General features: G+C 42.0%; 1 protein-coding gene across 1 annotated transcript; it reads left to right on the top strand.

The window, feature by feature from the left end:
• The first annotated feature begins 881 nt into the window (after positions 1-881).
• On the top strand, positions 882-1,826 carry LOC125124428 (olfactory receptor 9I1-like). Its single transcript, XM_047774536.1, has one exon. It carries the CDS (start codon positions 882-884, stop codon positions 1,824-1,826), a length of 945 nt encoding a protein of 314 aa, XP_047630492.1.
• Positions 1,827-21,069: the final 19,243 nt, after the last annotated feature.

Below are 21,069 nucleotides of genomic sequence, written 5' to 3' on the forward strand. Positions count from 1 at the left end.
TAGGGAGTTCCCGTCGTGGCGCAGTGGTTAACGAATCCGACTAGGAACCATGAGGTTGCGGGTTCAGTCCCTGGCCTTGCTCAGTGGGTTAACGATCCGGCATTGCCGTGAGCTGTGGTGTAGGTTGCAGACGCGGCTCGGATCCCGCGTTGCTGTGGCTCTGGCGTAGGCCGGTGGCTACAGCTCCGATTTGACCCCTGGCCTGGGAACCTCCATATGCCGCAGGAGCGGCCCAAAGAAATAGCAAAAAAAGGCAAAAAAAGACAAAAAAAGAAGAAGGGATTAGAACTTTTGTGTCAAGAAAGTGTAAAACCAAAGCCAGTATGTAGAAGATAAAGAGAGAGAATCCAGATCCAAAGGAAGAATTAGCCAGTAGAACTCACCACAGACGGAAGCTCACAAGGCAGCCAGATGACCACACGAAAGATGTGCACTAGAGGAGAGTCCAGGATCCTATGGGGATCAGAGCAGATGCTACCTAGACTATTTCCAAATCTCAGAGTCTATATGTCTCTTATCTTTACAGAAATTTCCAGACGTAAACCAGAGTTATGTGCTTGGGTTGTGGGATGGAAATCTTGTGAAAACTGGGTTGTGATGATCATTGTACAACTACAGGTGTGATAAGTTCATTGAGTAATAAAAAAAGAGAAAAAAAAAACAAATGTAAACCAGAGTTAATTTGAATTAGAAACACCAGCTCATATCCAGCTTCCCGAAATGCAGGGAAAGAACATGGATGCCCAAGGAGAATCAACCAGGTATAGGATTTCTCAAAAACAAGCTCTGCACACTACCCCAGAAACAGAAATCTAACTTCTCCCAGAGACAAAACATCTGTTCTTCAATTCAACCTCAGATCTACACTCTTTGTTGAATCCATGGCCGAGAACAATCTGACCATAGTAACTGAGTTCATCCTCATGGGCTTTGCTGATGATCCTACGTTGGAGATGCCTCTCTTCCTGGTGTTCCTGAGTTTCTATCTAGTCACCCTTCTGGGGAATGTGGGGATGATCATTCTGATCCAAGTGGATGTCCAACTCCACACCCCAATGTACTTCTTCTTGAGCCACCTCTCCCTGTTGGACACCTGCTATGCTTCAGTCATCACCCCTCAGATCCTGGCCACACTGACCTCAGACAAGACAGTCATCTCCTATGGCCAATGTGCTGCCCAGTTCTTTTTCTTCACCATTAGTGCAGGTACAGAGTGTTTCTTGCTGGCAGTGATGGCCTATGATCGCTATGTTGCTATTAGCAACCCACTGCTCTACACTGTGACCATGAACCCCAGCATCAGCTGGAGTCTAGCGGTGGGAGCCTATGTCTGTGGCATATCGGGGGCCATCCTGCGTACCACCTGCACCTTTACCCTCTCCTTCTGTGATGACAGTCAGATCAACTTCTTCTTCTGCGACCTCCCGCCCCTGCTGAAGCTGGCCTGCAGTGACACAACAAATGCAGAGATTGTCATTGTCTTCTTTGGCAACTTTGTGATTTTGACCAATGTTTTGGTCATCCTGATCTCCTACCTGCTGATCATCAAGGCCATTTTGAGGATGAACTCTTCAGGTGGCAGGGTGAAGGCTTTTTCCACGTGTGCTGCCCACCTCACTGCTGTGGCCCTTTTCTTCGGGACCCTCATCTTCATGTATCTGCGGAGCAGTTCGGGCACATCCTTGGAGGCAGACAAGGTGGTATCTGTCTTCTACACTGTCGTCATCCCCATGCTGAACCCTCTGATCTACAGCCTGAGAAACAAGGATGTGAAAGCGGCCTTCAGGAAGGTCACTGGTAGACTCCAGGTGTCCCAGAGCAGGTAAATCCAGGTGAAAGGATCTCTCCTCTTGACGCATGTTTTCCCATATCAATCTATCCTGATAGATGCCAGGACTATATGCAACCTATACTCCCAGAAGAGAGAAGGTAGACAGGTACTACAGGCACACAAGGAAAATGGCAAATCTGCAGCAACATTGGACCTAGAGATTATCATACTAAGTGAAGTCAAAGACAAATACCATATGATACCACTGATAAGTGAACTAAAATATGACAAAAATGAACTTATTTATGAAATAGAAAAAGACTTACATAGAGAACAGACTTGTGGTTGCCAAAGGGACTGGAATTAAGGGAGGGATGGATTGGGAGTTTGGGGATTAGCTATGCAAACTATTATATATGGAATGGATAAACAACAAGGTCCTACTGTAGAGCACATGGAACAATATCCAATAACCTGTGATAAACCATAATGGAAAGAATATTTTTTAAAACGTTTATAGATGTATAACCGAATCACTTTGCTATACAGCAGATATTAACAGCAGGACAGAAACAGAATCTCAGACTTTGAAATCAAACTTGCGGTTACCAAATGGGACAGGTGGGGGGAGTGATGGACTGGGGGGGCTGGGGTTGGCAAGTGCACCCTGTGGTCTTGGAATGACTGGCCAAAGGGGACCTGCTATAGAGCGCAGGAAACTCTACCTAATATTCCGTGATAATCTATATGGGAAAAGAATCAGAAAAAGAATAATTGAACCCTTTCGTTGTACAGCAGAAATTATCACAACATTGCAAATCAACTACACTTCAATAAGACTTTTAAAATTGAAATAAAATATAAAAAATTTTAAAACTGCAGATGTGATAACATTTATTTCCAGCAATTCCATTGTACTTTCTTCTCCTCTCCCACCTCCAGTCCATTCCCTAGAACCCAGAAGTCTCACACTGCTCTTTGACATGACAATTTACTGAACCTTGGAGGCCCAGGGGGTCTTCAATTATCTCTCCCCATCCCAATACTCCTTGCTCCAGGTTTGGATTTCTCATCCTTTCCCTCTCAATTTTGCTTCCATCAATACTGCCTTTTTCTCCGTGACAAAGATTATGTCTTGCGATCCCAGTGAATAAAGCTAAATCATCTTTTTTTCTTTTAAGGCATGAGTGGCTGATCATCTCAGTAAGCGGGGAGTGTTGCATAAGACAAAACTGAGTCTCTTGATGGCCAAGGGAAGGGAGTATTTAAGAAGTGAGCCTTCCTCTTCACCATTCTAGAAAATCAAGTCATCAGCTTGCAGTGTCTTCCTTCTTTGCCCAAATCAGAACAATGGAATCTGCGAGGTCCAAATTTGCAAATTGCCTTCCCACATAATTACTCACTGGTTTTGTTGTTCCTGCTTTAATGTTACTCTGATGTCTTCAAAATGAACTAAGCCTCTGGGGACGTTTCCTCCAGGACCAACTCCTTAGTTTCTTAAGGATAATGGTGCATTTCTTCTCTTCGATCACATTGCCTGCCTCGTGAACAGTCTTCTCTACCAAGCATCCCACGTCCAGGAACAGTCAAGTCAGAGAGCAAAAGCAAATATAAGGAAAATGCTGAACCATATATTATCTTCTCTGGAAAAAAAAGATTTGATAATAGAGGAAAGTAACTGTAACTCCTACACAAGTCTGCAAAACCCTTCAGAGCACAGTCTGTTTTCTTCATTGCCGAACTCATCCCTAAGTCCAGAGTTTGGACTAGATGAATTCTCAATAACTGCTTTTGAACACATTTTTTATGGCGCATGCATGGTCTCCTTTGAGCCTCATAGAAGCTCTGAAAGGTAAACAGGGAAGACATGATTAAATGAAAGATTCTCACTTTGCACTTCGGAAAACACATCCTCATAGTCCCTCTGGACCTTTGCTCAGAGTCCCTTTGTTCAGAGTTTACAGCTATAGACAAGGCATAGCTCTCAGAGTCAGGCTTGTATCTGAATCTCAATGTTACCACGGATTTTCAGTGAAACATAGGGTAAATGGTTTAAATGTCCTCAAGTCTAAAACAAATTGTAACACTCTTAATTCAACAACATCTTGTAAAAATTAAATAAGGTGATGAATAAGAAATCTAGCACCAATTAGTTGCATGATCAATATTGTTTGCTTCCCTTCCCTTTCCCTCATTTTCTGATATCAACACTGGGCCTTGCCACAATTCCATGTCCATTAACAGATATTAAACAGATCTTGAATAAGTGATAGCATGAAACAATGAACTCAGGGAGATGAATAACAATCCTTCTCATCCAAGAAATAAAATGAATGTAGGTGTACGAATTGAGGGGTGGAAGTGGATAGGGGACTTATTTGCATCTCAGGTAGTCAAGGATAACCAAAGGGTGTCTTTTTTATCGAATATATTAAATGCATATGAACCCCTCTAACCAATCTTGGATTTATGAGAAGTTAATCTCCCACACACCTCCCCTATGGGGACAAAAATTTTATTTAAGAAACCCTGCCGCCCTACCTGCAATTGATTTGTTCAGAAATGATCACCGGACCCACATTAGCATCAATAAAAAAAATTCTCCCTAGCCATTGTGAAGATCCACTTGAGACTCAGAACAGGAGACCAGACTGGCCAAAACAGAGAAGTCAAGAAAGAGGCAAAGGTAGATATTCAAAGAGAATCTGCAACAAAAGACCAAGAAAGAGCCTTGACAGTTTCCATATCCTACTTCCCATTGTACTAAGGAGCACCCACAATAATTTTATTGCTCTCTGGGATCTTATGATAAATTCCTCTTTGGGGACTAGTTCAAGTTTGGTCATCCGGGTCAAAGGATTCCATGTGTATAGAACTCTGGAGTTTTGTTGTGACTCAGTGGGTTTAAATGTCCAGCATTTCCACAGCTGCAGCATTGGTCACAGCTGTGCATCTGTGGCTCAGATTCAGTCTCTGGCCTGGGAACTTCTATGTGCCATGGGTGTAGCCATAAGGACATACAAAGAAAGTGAACTCTAATGGAAAGGAGTTCTTTATGTTACAGGAGATCTGCCCTCATGGACAGTGATTACATATACACCCTTCGAATAAAGAAAGCACTGGATCTATGCTTATATCATACACCCATTACAGGAGACACTTTCCTGCTCATAGCCATTTCCTTAGGTAACAAATTATCTAGCACTTGACATTGACCTTCAGGTGATCAGAGTAGAATAAGCCCCTGACCCAGGTTTCATTGATGGATGAAGAGAGCAAAGAGCCCTGAGATGCTCTAAAGTTATACAGTGATTATTAATTCAGACCTATAAAGGTATCTACCCCTTGAGGACTTACACTGAAAAATATGGGAAAAGACTTAAGTTAGCTGAGAAATGAGACTCACAAACGATGATAAGATATAGAGAGAATTGCTGAGTCCTGTTAATGAGCAGAGCAGAGAGGAAATGAACAAATGTCAGATACTAAGAAGGCAGTCATATAACCGAGCCCCTAGTGCTGCATTAGACATTTCCATGTCTTGAATTATGTTCCAAGCTGAGTTCTCATGCTCCCAATAGGTTCCCCAAGAAATCCTTGTCTCCCTATTGGAGCCTAAGAGTCTTAACTATAGATCCATATTCTACTAGATAATCTGAGTGGCTCTATTATTATCTAAAGGACCTCATAATTCATTGTCCTAGCTCCTAATAACATCATCATCATTGCAATATCAGCTAAGACTTACAGGGCACCTATTATATGCCAGACTATTCTAAAAACTTTTAGGTGTATTTAACAACCCTATCATGCCTTAGCAACCCCGTGACATAGATGCAATTATTATTCCCATGTAGAGATAAGGAAACTAAGACATAAAGAAGTTAAAATAAGTTGTCCAAGGTCACAGAAGCAAGGAGTCTGGCTCCAGAAACTGCTCTTATATACTATTTTATACCACCTTGAAAACCACTTTATAAACAATTTTCCCTTCTCCAGTACAGAATCACTTAAGGGAAAATAGCTTTCCTTATTATGCTCTTTCTCCAGGAACCAGAAAAGATGGTTTTCCTGCTTAGGAATTTAGGACTCATATGAAGAGACATTCAAAGGTCAGTCAAGGACAGCTCAAAGGTCATAGGAAGGAGAAGACAAGACCTATTTAGCAAAGAGAGTAACTTACTTATCCTAAATGCCTATGCACCTGCAAGTCGGATAGAAGTTGGCTAAGCAGTCGGATAGAAGCTGGAAGAGATGACATGTAATTGTCTCTCAATAAAAATTTATTCAGAACTTCACTGAGCTGAGATGAAGAGACCCTACTCTCTGTGACTGCTAAGATAGGACCAGATCATTTAAGTCACCATAAGCCATAGGCTTATCCCAGACAAAACAACTCAACTGATGTTTGAAAGAGTGAGAGCACCAGAGATTCTCAGATCCACCAATCCAAATTCCCTACATTCAAACCCTCCAAATAAAAGGAATGACGCCAACAGAGACCCATGCCTGCTTCCCAGCATCTTCTGCAGACCTACAAATGAGAAACTGCACATGCATTTTCCCTCCACTATCAATATGCAAAATATTTATTTACTTTATTCAAGTCCCTGCTGAAATGTCACCTCAACCTTTAATTTTTTCTGCTTGATTTTTTTATTGAATTATAGTTGATTATCAATGTTGTGTTAATTTCTGATATACAGCAAAGTGATTCAATTATACATCCATATACTTTCTTTTTTATATTCTTGTCCATTATGGTTTATTATAGGACATTGAATATGGTTCTCTGTGCTATACAGCAGGACCTTGTTGTTTATCCCCTCAGTGTAAAATAGCTTGTATATGCTAACCCCAACCTCCCACTCCATCCCTCTTCTAACAGCCTCCCCCTTGGCAAACACAAGTCTGTTCTCCATGTCTGTGGATCTGTTTCTGTTCTGCAGATAGGTTCATTTGTGCTATATGTGGGATTCCACGTATAATGATATCATATGGTATTTGCCTTTTTCTGACTTTTTTCACTTAGAATGATAATCTCTAGTTGCATCCATGTTACTGCAAATGGCATTCTTTCACTCATTTTTAGGGCTGAGTAGTATTCCACTGTATATATGTACCACATCTTCTGTATCTATTTATCTGTCAATGGACATTTAGATTGTTTCCATATCTTGGCTATTGTGAATAGAGCTGTTATGAACATAGGGGCACATGTGCATTTGTGAATTACAGCTTTGCCTGGATATATGCCTAGGAGTGAGATCGCTGGATCATATGGTAGTTCTATATTTAATTTTCTGAGGAACTTCCATACTGTTTTCCATATTAGCTACAGTGACCCGCATTCCCACCAATAGTATAGGCGGGTTCCCTTTTATTCTGCTGTTTTACTCTTTAGGACAAGACAATGCCTGACACCTATTTGCTTGTTTGTTTTTTATCCCCATCCCCAGAGGAACATAAGTTCCATGGAAGCAGAGACGATTGTTATTTTAGTGCATCTCCTGAGTCACAGTCGATGCCCAGTAAAGATCTATGGAAAAGCAGAAAGAAGACTTAAATGAATAGGACTTCCATTGCTGACAATACGGTGGGCTGGGATTTTCTGACCAACCTCGCCCCTGGAAAAACATGTAAAAATAATTTTTAAAGGTAAAAAGATATTAAAAAATCAAATGCTTAAAAATCCGGGGTGGGAGAAAGACCCCCAAGAAGTCAGCAGAGTTTTGAAGCTCTGTTTGCCATCGAGAGCATGTCCCTTTGAGGATATTAATTGTCTATCGCTGTTGACTCAGCAGCTTAAGGTGGCAACTATTTCCTATCAGAGTTTCTGTACAGTCAGGAATCCAGGCACAGATGAGCTGGACGTTTCTGGTTCAGGGTCTCTCACAAAGCCGTAGTTATGATGATGGCCATTGCTGCAAGTGGAAGCTTGGCTGTTGGCAAGAGTTAGATCCTTCCCCATGGTTAACCAAATATGTCAGTTCCTTGCTACGTGGACTTCCCCACCAGGCAACTCACCATGTGACAGCTGACTTTCCTCATTGTAAATGCCCACACCACACTCTTTTTGAAACTTAATCTCAAAAGTAACATGCCATCACATTTATTTCATTTATTTTCTAAAGATGAGTCACTAAATCCAGCCATTCTCTAGAGAGAGGAATCACTCAGAGACGAGAATACCAGAAGGCAGGTGTCATGGGTGCCATCATCTTAGGCGCTGCCTACCACAGCTTGCCCTCTGACCCCAAAGATCCACCTTATTCTGCTAGAACTGGTTAAACATCTAGACTTTTAGCCAGCCTCCTCTGCAGCTAAGTACAGACATGTAGATGATATTTTTGGCCAATAGAATGTCTGAATAAATGATGTAGACCTTTCCCAACAAGCCATGTGCTTTCCTATTCTGCTAGCTTGAGGCAACTGAACATAGTGACCTTGGAAGCCACAGGTTGAAGGTCAAAGGGCCACAGTATGAATCACTACTCTACCCAATATTCTTAATAACCTACTTGGGAAAAGAATCTGAGAAAAATACACATATAAGTATAACTGAATCACTTTGTTGTGTTGCAGAAATTACCACAACATTGTAAATGAACTATACTTTGATAATTTTTTAAATGAAAAAATTAATTAATTAAAAGTAGACTAAAGAACTAAATATGAATGGGAACTTAAAGTTTCATAAAATAATAGAGGAGAATCTTCTCATAACCTCATTATGTGGAAGAATTTCATATATATCTAAAAGCATTAATCATAAATTTATTCCTAAATGTGTCAGTATTCATTAAAGAGGTTTTATTCATTAAAACACGTGATTAAGGCATTCCCGTCATGGCACAGTGGTTAACGAATCCGACTAGGAACCATGAGGTTGCAGGTTCGGTCCCTGCCCTTGCTCAGTGGGTTAACGATCCGGCGTTGCCATGAGACGCGGCTCGGATCCCACGTTGCTGTGGCTCTGGCGTAGGCTGGCAGCTACAGCTCCGATTAGACCCCTAGCTTGGGAACCTCCATATGCCGTGGGAGCAGCCCAAGAAATGGCAAAAAGACAAAAAAAAATGTGATTAAGATGGAAAGTTGCACTATGTGCCATAGCCAAATCATGGAAGCAACCTAAATGTCCATCAGCAGAGGAATGGATAAAGGAGATGTGGTGCATATACACATTGGAATACTACTCAGTCATAAAAAGGAGTGAAATAATGCCGTTTGCAGCAACATGGATGGAGCTAGAGAGTGAAATAAGTCAGAGAAAGATAAACATCATATGAAATCACCTATATGTGATATATAAAAATTATGCAAATGAACTTATTTACAAACAGAAACAAACCCATGGACTTCAAAAACAAACTTATGGTTACCAAAGGGGACAGGTGGAGGGGAAAGGTAGACTGGGGGTTTAGGACTGGCATGTGTACACTATTGTATATGGTTAACAGGGACCTGGTGTAGAGCACAGGGAAATGTACCCAATATTCTGTGATAATTTATATGGGGGAAAAAAATCCTTAAAAAATGGATCCAGTTATATTCATAAGTGAATCACCTTGTTGTACAATGGAAATTATCACAACATTGTAAATAAACTATAATTCAATAAAACTAAAAACAATGAAATAATGCCACTTGCAGCAACATGGATGGACCTAGAGATTATCATACTAAGCGAAGCAAGCAGACAAAAGACAAGTATCACTTATGTGCAGAATCTCATTTTAAAATGATACAAATGAACTTATTTACAAAACAGAAACAGACTCACGAATCTTGAAATCAAGCTTATGATTACCTGGAAAAACATTGGGGGAAGGGATAAATTAGGAGTTTGGGATTAACATACACACTACTTATAAAATAGATAACTAACAAGAGCCTACTGTATAGGACAGGGAACTCTACTCAATATTCCATAATAACCTATATGGAAAAGAATCTGAAAAAGAATATCTGTGTATGTGTATAACTGATTTATTTTGCTGTACACCTGAAACTAACATAACATTGTAAATCAACCATACCCTAATAAAATTTAATTTAAAAAAAGAAGATGAAAAGTCAAAACACAGAATGCGAGGAAATGTTTTTAAGATACACAATCAACAAGGACTATCACCCTGTATGTGTCTTTGTGAGTATGTTTGCACATGTGTGTATACGGTAACATCTTTAAGAAAAGACAGCGCAAAGACTCAAGCAGGTAATTCACAAAAAGAGACTACCCAAATAACCAATACACCTATGAAGAGATGCTTATTCTCCTTAGTGATCAGGAAAATGCGAATTTAAACCACATGTTCACTAGATTAGCAAAAATTTTTTTTTTAATTTTTTTTTTTCTGGTCTAAGATCCAATCCAGGATCACATGTTATATTTATTTTTTTTATTTTTATTATTATTTTTTTGTCGTTGTTGTTGTTGCTATTTCTTGGGCCGCACCCGCGGCATATGGAGGTTCCCAGGCCAGGGGTCTAATCGGAGCTGTAGCCACCGGCCTACGCCAGAGCCACAGCAACGCGGGATCCGAGCCGCGTCTGCAACCTACACCACAGCTCACGGCAACGCCGGACCGTTAACCCACTGAGCAAGGGCAGGGACCGAACCGGCAACCTCATGGTTCCTAGTCGGATTCGTTAACCACTGCGCCACAACGGGAACTCCCAGATTAGCAAAAATTTTAAAGTATGGCCCCATATTGACAAGGATAAGGAAAATTGGTAATATAAATTAGTTTTAACAAATTTTTTTGGCCATGCCCATGGCAGGTGAAACTTCCCAAGCTTGGAATCAAACCCATGCCACAGTAACAATACAAGACACTGCAGTGGCAACGCTGGATTCTTAATCCACTGTGCCAGAGAAGAACTCCAGTTTTAACAATTTTTTAAACAGTTTAACATTATCCTTTAAAAATCAAAGATATACGTAACCATTGACTCAGTTATTCCAGTGACCTAGGTATACACAATGGAGAAACTCTTACCCAGGCCTATCAGAGTACAGGTGCAAGAATATTCATAAAGCATTTTGTGATAGCATAAAACTCAAATCATTGGAGTTCCCGTCATGGCTCAGTGGTTAACAAATCTGACTAGGAACCATGAGGTTTCAGGCTTGATCCCTGGCCTTGCTCAGTGGGTTAAGGATCTGGCATTGCCGTGAGCTGTGGTGTATGTCGCAGATGCAGCTCAGATCCCACGTTGCTGTGGTTGTGGTGTAGGCCGGCGGCTACAGCTCTGATTCAACCCCAAGCCTGGGAGCCTCCATATGCCTCGGGAGCAGCCCAAGAAAATAGCAAAAATACAAAAACAAAAAAAACCCTCAAATTGTTTGCCTTTAGGTTTTTATTTTTCTGACCTGGAGTGTGGATGTGATGGCTGGAGCCCTGGCTGCCATTCAGCTACCAAGATGACCCCGAAAGCAGAAGAGCAGAAAGAGACACCAAAGCCCCTGATGATCATTTTTAATCCACCATACAAATTATGAGATGCTATCTCCAGCTTCTTTTATGTGGAAAAGAAATAAATGCTTATCTTATTAAAGAAAACAACCAACTAGATACATATATAAAGAGAGAGATCAAAAATAAACTAAACTAAGCCATATGATTTAATGATATTTAGACAGATGACAAGCCTCCCCCGTTTCCTTGTCAACAACAAAATGAGAATCAAGGGGCCCTAAAAGACCACCCCTCAGTGATAACTTTTCCCTGCTTTGTTGTTACTGATTTAACATCATTAAGATGGTCTTCCTTTATTTCAAAATCAAATAACCCAAAGGACTAAACACCTCTTTCATTGAATATTTTGGGAAGTAGATGTTAAACTAAAAATGGTTTGATGCTCAAGACTCTGCCTCAAGATAGACTAGAAAGCTCAGTCAGTGTAGAAGTCACACAATATAAAATAGAAAGCTAAGCCACACATGGCTCAGAGAGGGCTACAGAACTTTTTTTGTTGTTTTGTGTGTGTGTGTGTGTGTGTGTGTTTTGTTTTTTTTGTTTGGTTTTTTTTTTTTTTTGCTTTTTAGGGCCACATCCATGGCATATGGAGGTTCCCAGGCTAGGGGCTAAATCAGAGCTACAGCTGCCAGCCTCTGTCACAGCCACAGCAATATCAGATCAAGCCGCGTCTGCAACCTACACCGCTACTCATGGCAATGCCCGATCATTAACCCACTGGGCGAGGCCAGGAATCGAACCCACAACTTTATGGTTCCTAGTCGGATTCATTTCTGCTGCACCACACCAGGAACTCCCATGGAACTTCTACATGGAGTTTAGTCAGCTTTCCCAAAAGTGGTAAGACTTGAACGAGGTCCAGAAGGAAGAAGAATCCTTGAGCAAAGCAGACTAGGGGGTGAAACCAATCTGATCAAACACAGCCTGGTTGCATCATCCTCATCTCCTCCTCCTGACTGTAGTCACCTCCCTGCACCTTGGGTGATCAGCCCACAGCATCTCCCGCTGGCAGCTGAGAAACCATGTGACCTCGGGTGAGACACGCAACCCCTCTGGGTGTGTTTCTTCATCTGCGATGTGTCAAAATAGGTCTGAATTCTCTCTCAGCTTCTTTCCAGCCCTGGAGGAAATGACAGGGAGGTGACAATGCTCATTCCCTAAAGAGCTCAGAGAGAAGCATGAGAAATGACATCACTCAGGGCCCGCCACTTACCCTCCTGAGATTTTTAACCCCCAGATCCACTGTTTTCTTACCTACTTGGAGACAGAGGAGGATACAATACCTCTGAGTCAGCTCTGACTCATATTTTCTCCCCACCCCACTCATTGTGTGATTTGCAGGCAAGTCTGGGCTCCTGCAACCCCTACTGAAGGCAGGTCAATTATCACAGTGAATCATATAGAAAAAGAGTCTTTCTTTTATCATCCTCACCTTTGTACACAAGCATCACCTTGGGTGATACCTACAAGATATATTAAAACGAACAAAGGATCAGAAAACTCAGTGATTCAGAAACAAGATGATCTTAATTGGGTTGTTTGAGCAAGAAGCCAAAAACGTTAACCACCGGAGGACCTGGGGGTGACAAGCTTTGAATTTCACCCAGGAACTCTGGATAAAACTGGGCATACAGCCTGGCTTTGCTACCTGCTGGGTATGTATCCAAAAGTGGATTTCAACATATACCTAAAATCAGCCCGAGGAAGGTTAGGTAACTGCATTTTCTGTGGCTTTCAGATCACTACAGCAGCCATCTCCTCACATCTGCTCAGAAAACAGAAAATAGCAGCCGTGCCTCACAGAAGTCCCTGGCAGGAGCAAAAGAACCAGGTCTTTTCCTCAGAGGGAGTATAAACCCTATCACTATGCTGGGAGATCACATGTATTCCCAGGACTATTGAGTGTGCTTTCCACATTTTTGAAAATAATTTAGTTGTGCCTGTGTGACCTTTGGGACAGGTCGTGGTCCCCCACTCTATCGTCTGTGAAAGAGGCGTAAGAACATGTACCTTACTGAGGGCTGCAGTCATCAGTAACAAACTCCTCCAGTGCAGGGAACAATAACTGGCATTGTGATAGCAATGCCCTGACACCCAAGGCTTGAGTAACCAAGTGCCCAGAGCACATACCAAAGGAGGGTCCCATCCTTCTGAGACTGTCTCAGCTGAGGAGGTCAGAGAGAAAGACCCTCATAAGAAGCTTTGGAAAAGGTAACATGGAAATGGATGGTACAGGAGGTGATGTGCGGTGAGGGAGGTGACAAGTGGGGAACCTTGGTGACCTGGCCTCTGAGTGTTCCCAGCTACGTGGTACCAATCCTCCCATCTCTGGGCTTCCATCCTGACCTGGCAGTTCTGGCTTGTTCTTTCGTGACTCGGTGGCCTCTCCTGAGGCATCAACTAAGATGCTGGTGTTGAGGCCCCACCAAGATAAATTTGGAAGGGAGCATTTTCTGACACATCTGGTAAAAGTTACTTCCTCTATGAGGTTTGATGTTCTCTTCTGCTGAATGAAAAGATCGTAGTAGACCATAAGGGTTCGAACCTTTTTTTAACACGAGGACCCCCTTTCCCAACAAAAGAAATGAAGCACCTGGTTGTTTACAGGTGTTACAAGAAATACGGTTTTGAACAGGCAAATCCATAGAGAGGAGTTCCCCTCGTGACTCAGCAGGTAAAGAATTTGATGTAGTCTCCGTGAGGATACAGTTCAATCCCTGGTCTTGCTCAGTGGGTTAAGGATCCGGCATTGCCGTGAGCAATGGTGAAGGTCACAGACACGGCTTGGATCCTGCGTTGCTGTGGCTGTGGCGTTAGCCGGCAGCTGCAGCTCTGATTCAACCCCCGGCCAGGGAACTATGCTTGCAGTACAACCCTAAAAAGAAGAAGAAGAAGAAAAATAGGTTAGAGTTTGTCAGGTTTTGGAGAGAGAGAGGGTTAGGAAGCTACAGCTCATGAATTCATTTTGGAATGGTGAAAATGTCCTGAAATTTGATAGTCACGAGAGTCGCCTAACTGGGAATAGAGGCAAAACCACCGAGTTGTGTACTTTAAGAGTATATATCCATAAAGCTATTGTTAAAATTTTAAAAAAAAGAAAAAGAAACACTGCTCTATTTGAAGCTGGGGCTGAGTTGGCAGCTCCCCACCTGTTCAGCCTGCCATTTACTTACCGCTGCTGTGTCCCTTGAGGCATCTGAGAAGCAGAGCTGGAAAAAATCGCAGGACCACATCACAAGGGCCTTTCGACTCCAGGGTTCTGTCTGAGGGTTATGGGGACTCTCCGCACATGTAGAGAGGAGCATGTGAGCCCATCCTGATGGCCAAGTGCACAGTGACCCCCAAACACCAGAGAGGAAGAGAAACCAATCACCCGGATGCTCTCTGAACATAACACCACATTCCAATGTCAAATACTGGCCAGACGTAGACACAAAAATAATCAGACAACTGCTCCTCACTCAGAGTTTCAAGGAACATTCTCATTCTGAGGTTTTCCCACTGAGACAATGTCTTGAACAGAGGCAAGCTGTAGCTACCACCATCCAGCAGAGACATGTCAGGTAAATACTTCCTTTTAGGTGAAAAATTTTTTAGGGTGTGGTAGTGTCTGTTCTCAGGCTGTGTAAACTAAGGCAAATGTGGGACATGTCCCCGGGTTAGCCTGAAAGGTTATCACCATTCTGGGAAAAGGGTGGTATGATTGGCCCATTACAATCCTGCTAGTCAGTGGGATATTGCTCTACGCTCATAAAGTGTTTGATTGTTTCAAAATCTGAATTTTTCTGGCCATTTAGTTCAAATATTGAAATGTTCAAAGTAATCTTGTAAACGCTTCCAAGAAACATATGTTTATAATCTTATGATTCAAAGATAAGCATAACAAAAAGAGACATTGCAGGACATTTCATTAAGCGTGTCCTGAAGCATAGGTTCCACATGCTCTAAATTTCCATCTCTGTGGAAAGAAGGAAAAAAAAGACTCTGTGGCTAAATAAGGATAAAGAATGCTGCTTCTGGAGTTCCTGTTGTGGCTCCGCAGAAACGAACCCACCTAGTATCCATGAGGATGCAGGTTCGATCCCCGGCCTCAGTGGGTTAAGGATCTGGCATTGCTGTGAGCTGTGGGGTAGGTTGCAGATGTAGCTCAGATCCCACATTGCTGTGGCTGTGGTGAAGGCTGGCAGCTGCAGCTTCAATTCAACCCCTAATCTGAACCTCCTAGTCTTCCATATGCTGCAGGTGTCCCTAAAAAAAAAAAAAAAAAAAAAAAAAAGAATTCAGCTTTGAAAGGATTTATTGAGACATGGAACAGGATAACAGGATAATAGATGAGAGTGCAAATTCAGGATATCTATACTAGTAAGTTTCAAACTGAGTCTCAAAAAGATGTCATAAGGCTGGTGCCATCCCCAACCCAGCCAAAGGTGTGAAGCCACATTTTGTATCACATAACTGACCCTTTGACCACAGCAGATAGTTCATATGTAGGCTGGCTGCATCATTTCAACTTTTTAACTTTTGGATGGGCTCCCAAAAAGGCAGCTGGATAAATCAAATTGTCTTTTTAAAGTACTTGAACTGGAGTTCCCATCGTGGCTCAGTGGTTAACGAATCCGACTAGGAACCATGAGGTTGTGGGTTCAATCCCTGGCCTTGCTCAGTGGGTTAAGGATCTGGCATTGCTGTGAGCTGTGGTGTAGGTTGCAGACACGGCTCAGATCCTGCGTTGCTGTGGCTCTGGCGTAGGCCGGTGGCTACAGCTCCGATTCGACCCCTAGCCTGGGAACCTCCATATGCCGCGGGAGCGGCCCAAGAAATAGCAACAACAACAACAACAACAACAAAAAAGACAAAAGACAAAAAAAAAAGTAAAATGACCTTGAAAAGGTCCCTTTCCTACCCTGAGCCTGGGATCCCCCTTCTGCAAAACGGGGGCAAGCAAGTATTGGACTAGACCAGTGGTTCCATAACGCTCGCCCACAAACTGGTGCTGATCTGTAATGATGTTTTTTCTTGTTTGCAACAAAATGACCAAGAAACGACATGGTGTACATAAGTCTCCGTGTGACGCGGCCAACTCTTCCTAAATAGTGGTTTTCTTTCTCCTTTTTTATTTTTTCGATAGTTGTATGGAGACGCAACCAACGTATGTCACTTACATATATTGTGAAACGGTTACCAGAGTAAGTTTAGTTAGCATCAGTCATCTCATGCAGGTAAATCAAAAGAGAAAGCAGAAGAGGAAGAAAAACTGTTTTCCTTGTGATGAGAACTCTAAATTACTCTCTTCACAACGTCATAATAAAACACGCCTCGGGGCTCACACTACGCTACATCCGAAGGCCTATCTACCTGCACGTTGTAACCTTTGACCCCTTCCTCCACTTCCTCCTCTCTCACTCCCCGCTCCTGGTAACCACAAATTTGATCTTTTTGTCTATGATTTTGGTTGCTTTTTGTTTTTTGGTTTGGGTTTGGTTTTTTTTTTAGATTTCACATTTAAGTGATATAACAGTATTTGTCTCTCTCTGACTTAACTTTACTTAGCATAATGCCCTCAAATTTGTCCATGTTGTCACAAATGGCAGGATTTCCTCATTTTTATGGCTGAATAATAGTCCATGGTGTATATATTTGCCACAACTGCTTTATTCATCCATTGATGAACACTCTATTTTTAAGTGGTTTCCAGGTCTTGCTTATTGTAGGTTTTGTTTGTGGCAAAATTAAAATTCGGCAACCAAACTCCCATATTTGGTGTTTGGGGTTTTTTTTTGGTTTGGTTTTTTTTTTTGCCTTTTTTAGGGTCACACTCGTGGCATATGGAGGTTCCCAGGCTAGGGGTCTAATCAGAGCTACAGCTGCCAGCCCACACCACAGCCACAGCAACACAGGATCTAGCTGCATCTTCAACCTACACCACAGCTCATGGGAACACCAGATCCTTAACCTACTGAGCGAGGCCAGGGATCGAACCTACAACCTCATGGTTACTAGTTGGATTCATTTCTGCTACACCACAACAGGAACTCCCGTCTTTGTGTCTTTTAGGGCTGGACCCACAGCATATGGAGATCAACAGGCCAGGGGTCCAATTGGAGCTGTAGCCGCCATCCTATGCCACAGCCACAGCAACTCCAGATCCAAGCCTCATCTTCAACCTACACCACAGCTCACAGCAATGCCGGATCCTTAACCCCCTGAGCGAGGCCAGAGATCAAACCCACATCTTCACGGATGCTAGTCAGGTTTATTAACTGCTGAGCCTCGTCAGGAACTCCCAAACTCCCATATTTGTTTGTTGATTGGTTAAACAGACTGGAACATATGTTCTTTAATAACTCATGATCCGAGGGTTGATAGTTGAACCCAAGATTTATAGCCCAGGCCAGGAGCATCTCATGCCTCCTCTCCACCCTTCTCAAAAAGTTGGGAAATTGAACAAATTTTAGGCCATTCTGCTGGATCTCTTGAAGCTTCTGTGAAACATTTGTCTGGACTTGAGTTCTGTTTGATCTTCAACATACCTCAAATCCATTAGGTAGGAAAAAAACAGTGTTTATCAAATTATTTTCCAGGTGGAAAATCTGTTTACCCCCAGCACGCCTAGAAGTAAGATCCATGCCTGCTTACTTGTGCGCTTTAAAAGACACTCCAAGAAATATTAAGTAGCTTCCCTTCTAGACTCCACTGAGACCTCAAATGCCACAATTAAAATATTGTCCAATTAGATACAAACACTTACTTCTTAACAGCTATTCCTGCATAATGTATAACTATTTTCAGTTATTCATATTCTTGTATAAATGAGTTTATCACATGCTTTCTTCTGCAATATTGGTTGAGAGTGACTTAATAATGATTTTACCATTTACTGTATAATTACTTTTTTTTCTGCTTAAGCTAATTTTTTTTATTTATTTATTGTTAGAGTTTAGCTGATTTACAGTGATGTGTCAATTTCTTCTGTGCAACATAGTGATCCAGTCATACATATACGTAGATTCTTTTTCTCATACTACCCTCCATCATGGTCTATTCCAAGAGACTGGACACAGTTCCCTGTGCTCTACAGTAGAACTTCATTGCTTACCCATTCTAAATGTAATAGTTTGCATCTACTAACCCCAAACTCCCCATATATCCTACTTTCTCCCCCCACCCCCTTGGCAGCAAGTCTGTTCTCCATATCCATCATCTGTTTCTGTTTTGTAAATAGGTTCATTTGTGCCGTATTTTAGATTCCACGGATAAGTTATATCATATGGTATTTGTCTTTCTCTTTCTGACTTATTTCACTTAGTATGAGAATTTCTAGTTGCACCCATTTTGCAGCAAATGGACTTATATTTTGTTCTTTTTTATGGTTGAGTAGTATTCCATTGAATATATGTACCACATTTTAATCCATTCATCTGTCGATGGACATTTAGGTTGTTTCCACAACTTGGCTATTGTGAATAATGCTGGAAGCTGCTTTTTTAGATACTTTGCATGTATTAAAATTTTTATGAGATTAAATGAGTTAATACATGTAAAACACTTAGAAAAATGCCTGATAGTAAGTGCTCTATCAATATTTCCTATTATTATTATAATACTCATTTTTATTACCTCATTTAATTCTCACAACAACTCTATGAGGTAGATATCATTACTATTCCCATTTTGCACATAATGAAATTGAGGCTCAAAGAGGAAATATCACTTGCCCCAAATCACACAGCTAATAAGTAGTAGTTTGGGATTCAAATCAGGCAATTCGACTCCAGGGGTAGAAAAAGGCCCAGGGGCAAGGCAGAGAGAACCTCATCCAAATGAAAATGTTGCCTATCATGGAGCTGGTTATTATTTCCAAATTTTTACTGAGCACACTGCTCGAGGTACAGAGTTTTGTGCTTCAACCACATGTACCATGAGACAGTCATGAGGCCACAGCCCTATCCTCGGAAAACTCATGCTCTGGGCAAGAAGGCAAGCAGAACCTGCACAGTCATAACAGCGTGGGCCCCATATGGCTTTTGAGGGGGCTGCCCTGGGAGGACAAGGGTGTAGAATAACCCAGCCTCAAGATTCCAAGTTAGGATGTTGGGTTACCGTGACCTTAGCTACTGAGTCAGACATCAGGACACTTGGCTGAGAGAGAATTCCTTTCCCTAGTTTTTTTATTTATGTAAAAAGTCTTACAAAGGTATTTCAAAAATCACTTGACTGGACATTCATTGCTTTAATGGGAAAAAGTTAAATCAGCCCAGTCCTCCTGGTTACAGGTCCCACTCCAGGATGATGGGTGATGTTAGGGTCTGAGACACAGTGCCACCCCACAACCACAAGGGGGCCTCCTTTTTCAGCCCTAACTTCAGGACCTTGGTATAGAAACCATGGCTCTGGGGTTAGTGTCCCTGTGATGGGAAAATAAGTCCTCCTGATACAGTCAGCCTTGAGGAGCCAATTACTACAGTCTCAGCTATGTAGCTCTAGAAATATCATGGTTCACATCCATTCAATGTTTTCTGAACAACAGCTACAGGCCAGATCATAACCCCCTAGACACTAACGTGAGTAAGCCCCAGCTGCCAGCCTCAAAGAGCTCATAGTTGAATGGGGCACAGACAAGGAGATGACGTCATAGTTCCAGGAAAGAAGTACTCACCCAGAAATGCCTGATATCAGTGGGGCTGCTCAAGCTGCCCCAGATCTTTGTCAAACCAGATGCCACTTAATTAGCTCAGAATGAGAAATGTGACTTTCAACATGACCAGCAGCCTTGTGTTGGCTGGTCCGTCTACTGTCTCCCTGCATTAAAGCCTCCATCTGAAGCCAAATTCTTCTTGGAAGGATAATCCATGAGCCTAGAATTGGAACATAAGAAAGAAATCAGTCTTCTGTCTCCATGAAATCAGACCTGCCCAGGCAACCAGAACACTCAACTCAGCTGAGACACCCTCTCCCTGTATTTCATTCAGGTCGGTTGAATCTTTCTTCAATTGATTGTATTGTCACCTGTCCAGGTACATTCCAGCCCTTAAGATACACCCAGCCCACCCCCTAGGACTCCCCAGCATCACAGCCCAATGGGTCACTTATTTTATTTATTTTTTGAAAATTTTATTGGAGTGTAGTTGACTTAAAATGTATTAGTTACAGATATACAGCAAAGTCAATCAGTTATGCATAGACATATATCTATTCTTTTTTCCCATATAGTTTATTACAGACTATTGAGTAGATTTCCCTGTGCTATGCAGTAAGTCCTTAACTACCTACTTTATACAGTAATATATACGTGTTATTTCCATCCTCCTAATTTATCCCTCCCTCAACCCCATGATTTCCAGTGGGTCACTTGTGATGAGGTCGACCTCTGTCAATTTAAGTTAGTCTTCCTCAAGATCAGCCTTGGAGGCCACACACCCCTAGGCCCAGAGGCCCTACTCACTGCACTCAGGATGTACATGTCACCTCTCCAACACTGGGCACCCCACTCCTGTTGGGTGGTAGCTTTATTTTGCCAAAATTCAGGAGAGCTCCAAATTACCTACATCTTAAGAAATTCTCGAGCATTTGGCAATCATTCTTGCTTTTGCCAACACTGGTTTTGCAAACCCAGAGCTCATAAAATCAAAGGACCTGGTATAGACTCTTGTTTGTTTCACATAAGTCTCAAAATGTGCATCTGCAGAGGGGACCAGACTGAGATGGACTGGGAAGCAGAATCGCTAGAAGTGATGAAAGGCACTGGCGGGAAAGTCAGTAAAACTGGATTTGAATTTTACAGCACTTCTTAATCATTTTACAGCACTTATTAATTAT

Source organism: Phacochoerus africanus, chromosome 4, assembly GCF_016906955.1.
Source record: "Phacochoerus africanus isolate WHEZ1 chromosome 4, ROS_Pafr_v1, whole genome shotgun sequence".
In the NCBI taxonomy this organism is placed as follows: Eukaryota; Metazoa; Chordata; class Mammalia; order Artiodactyla; family Suidae; genus Phacochoerus; species Phacochoerus africanus.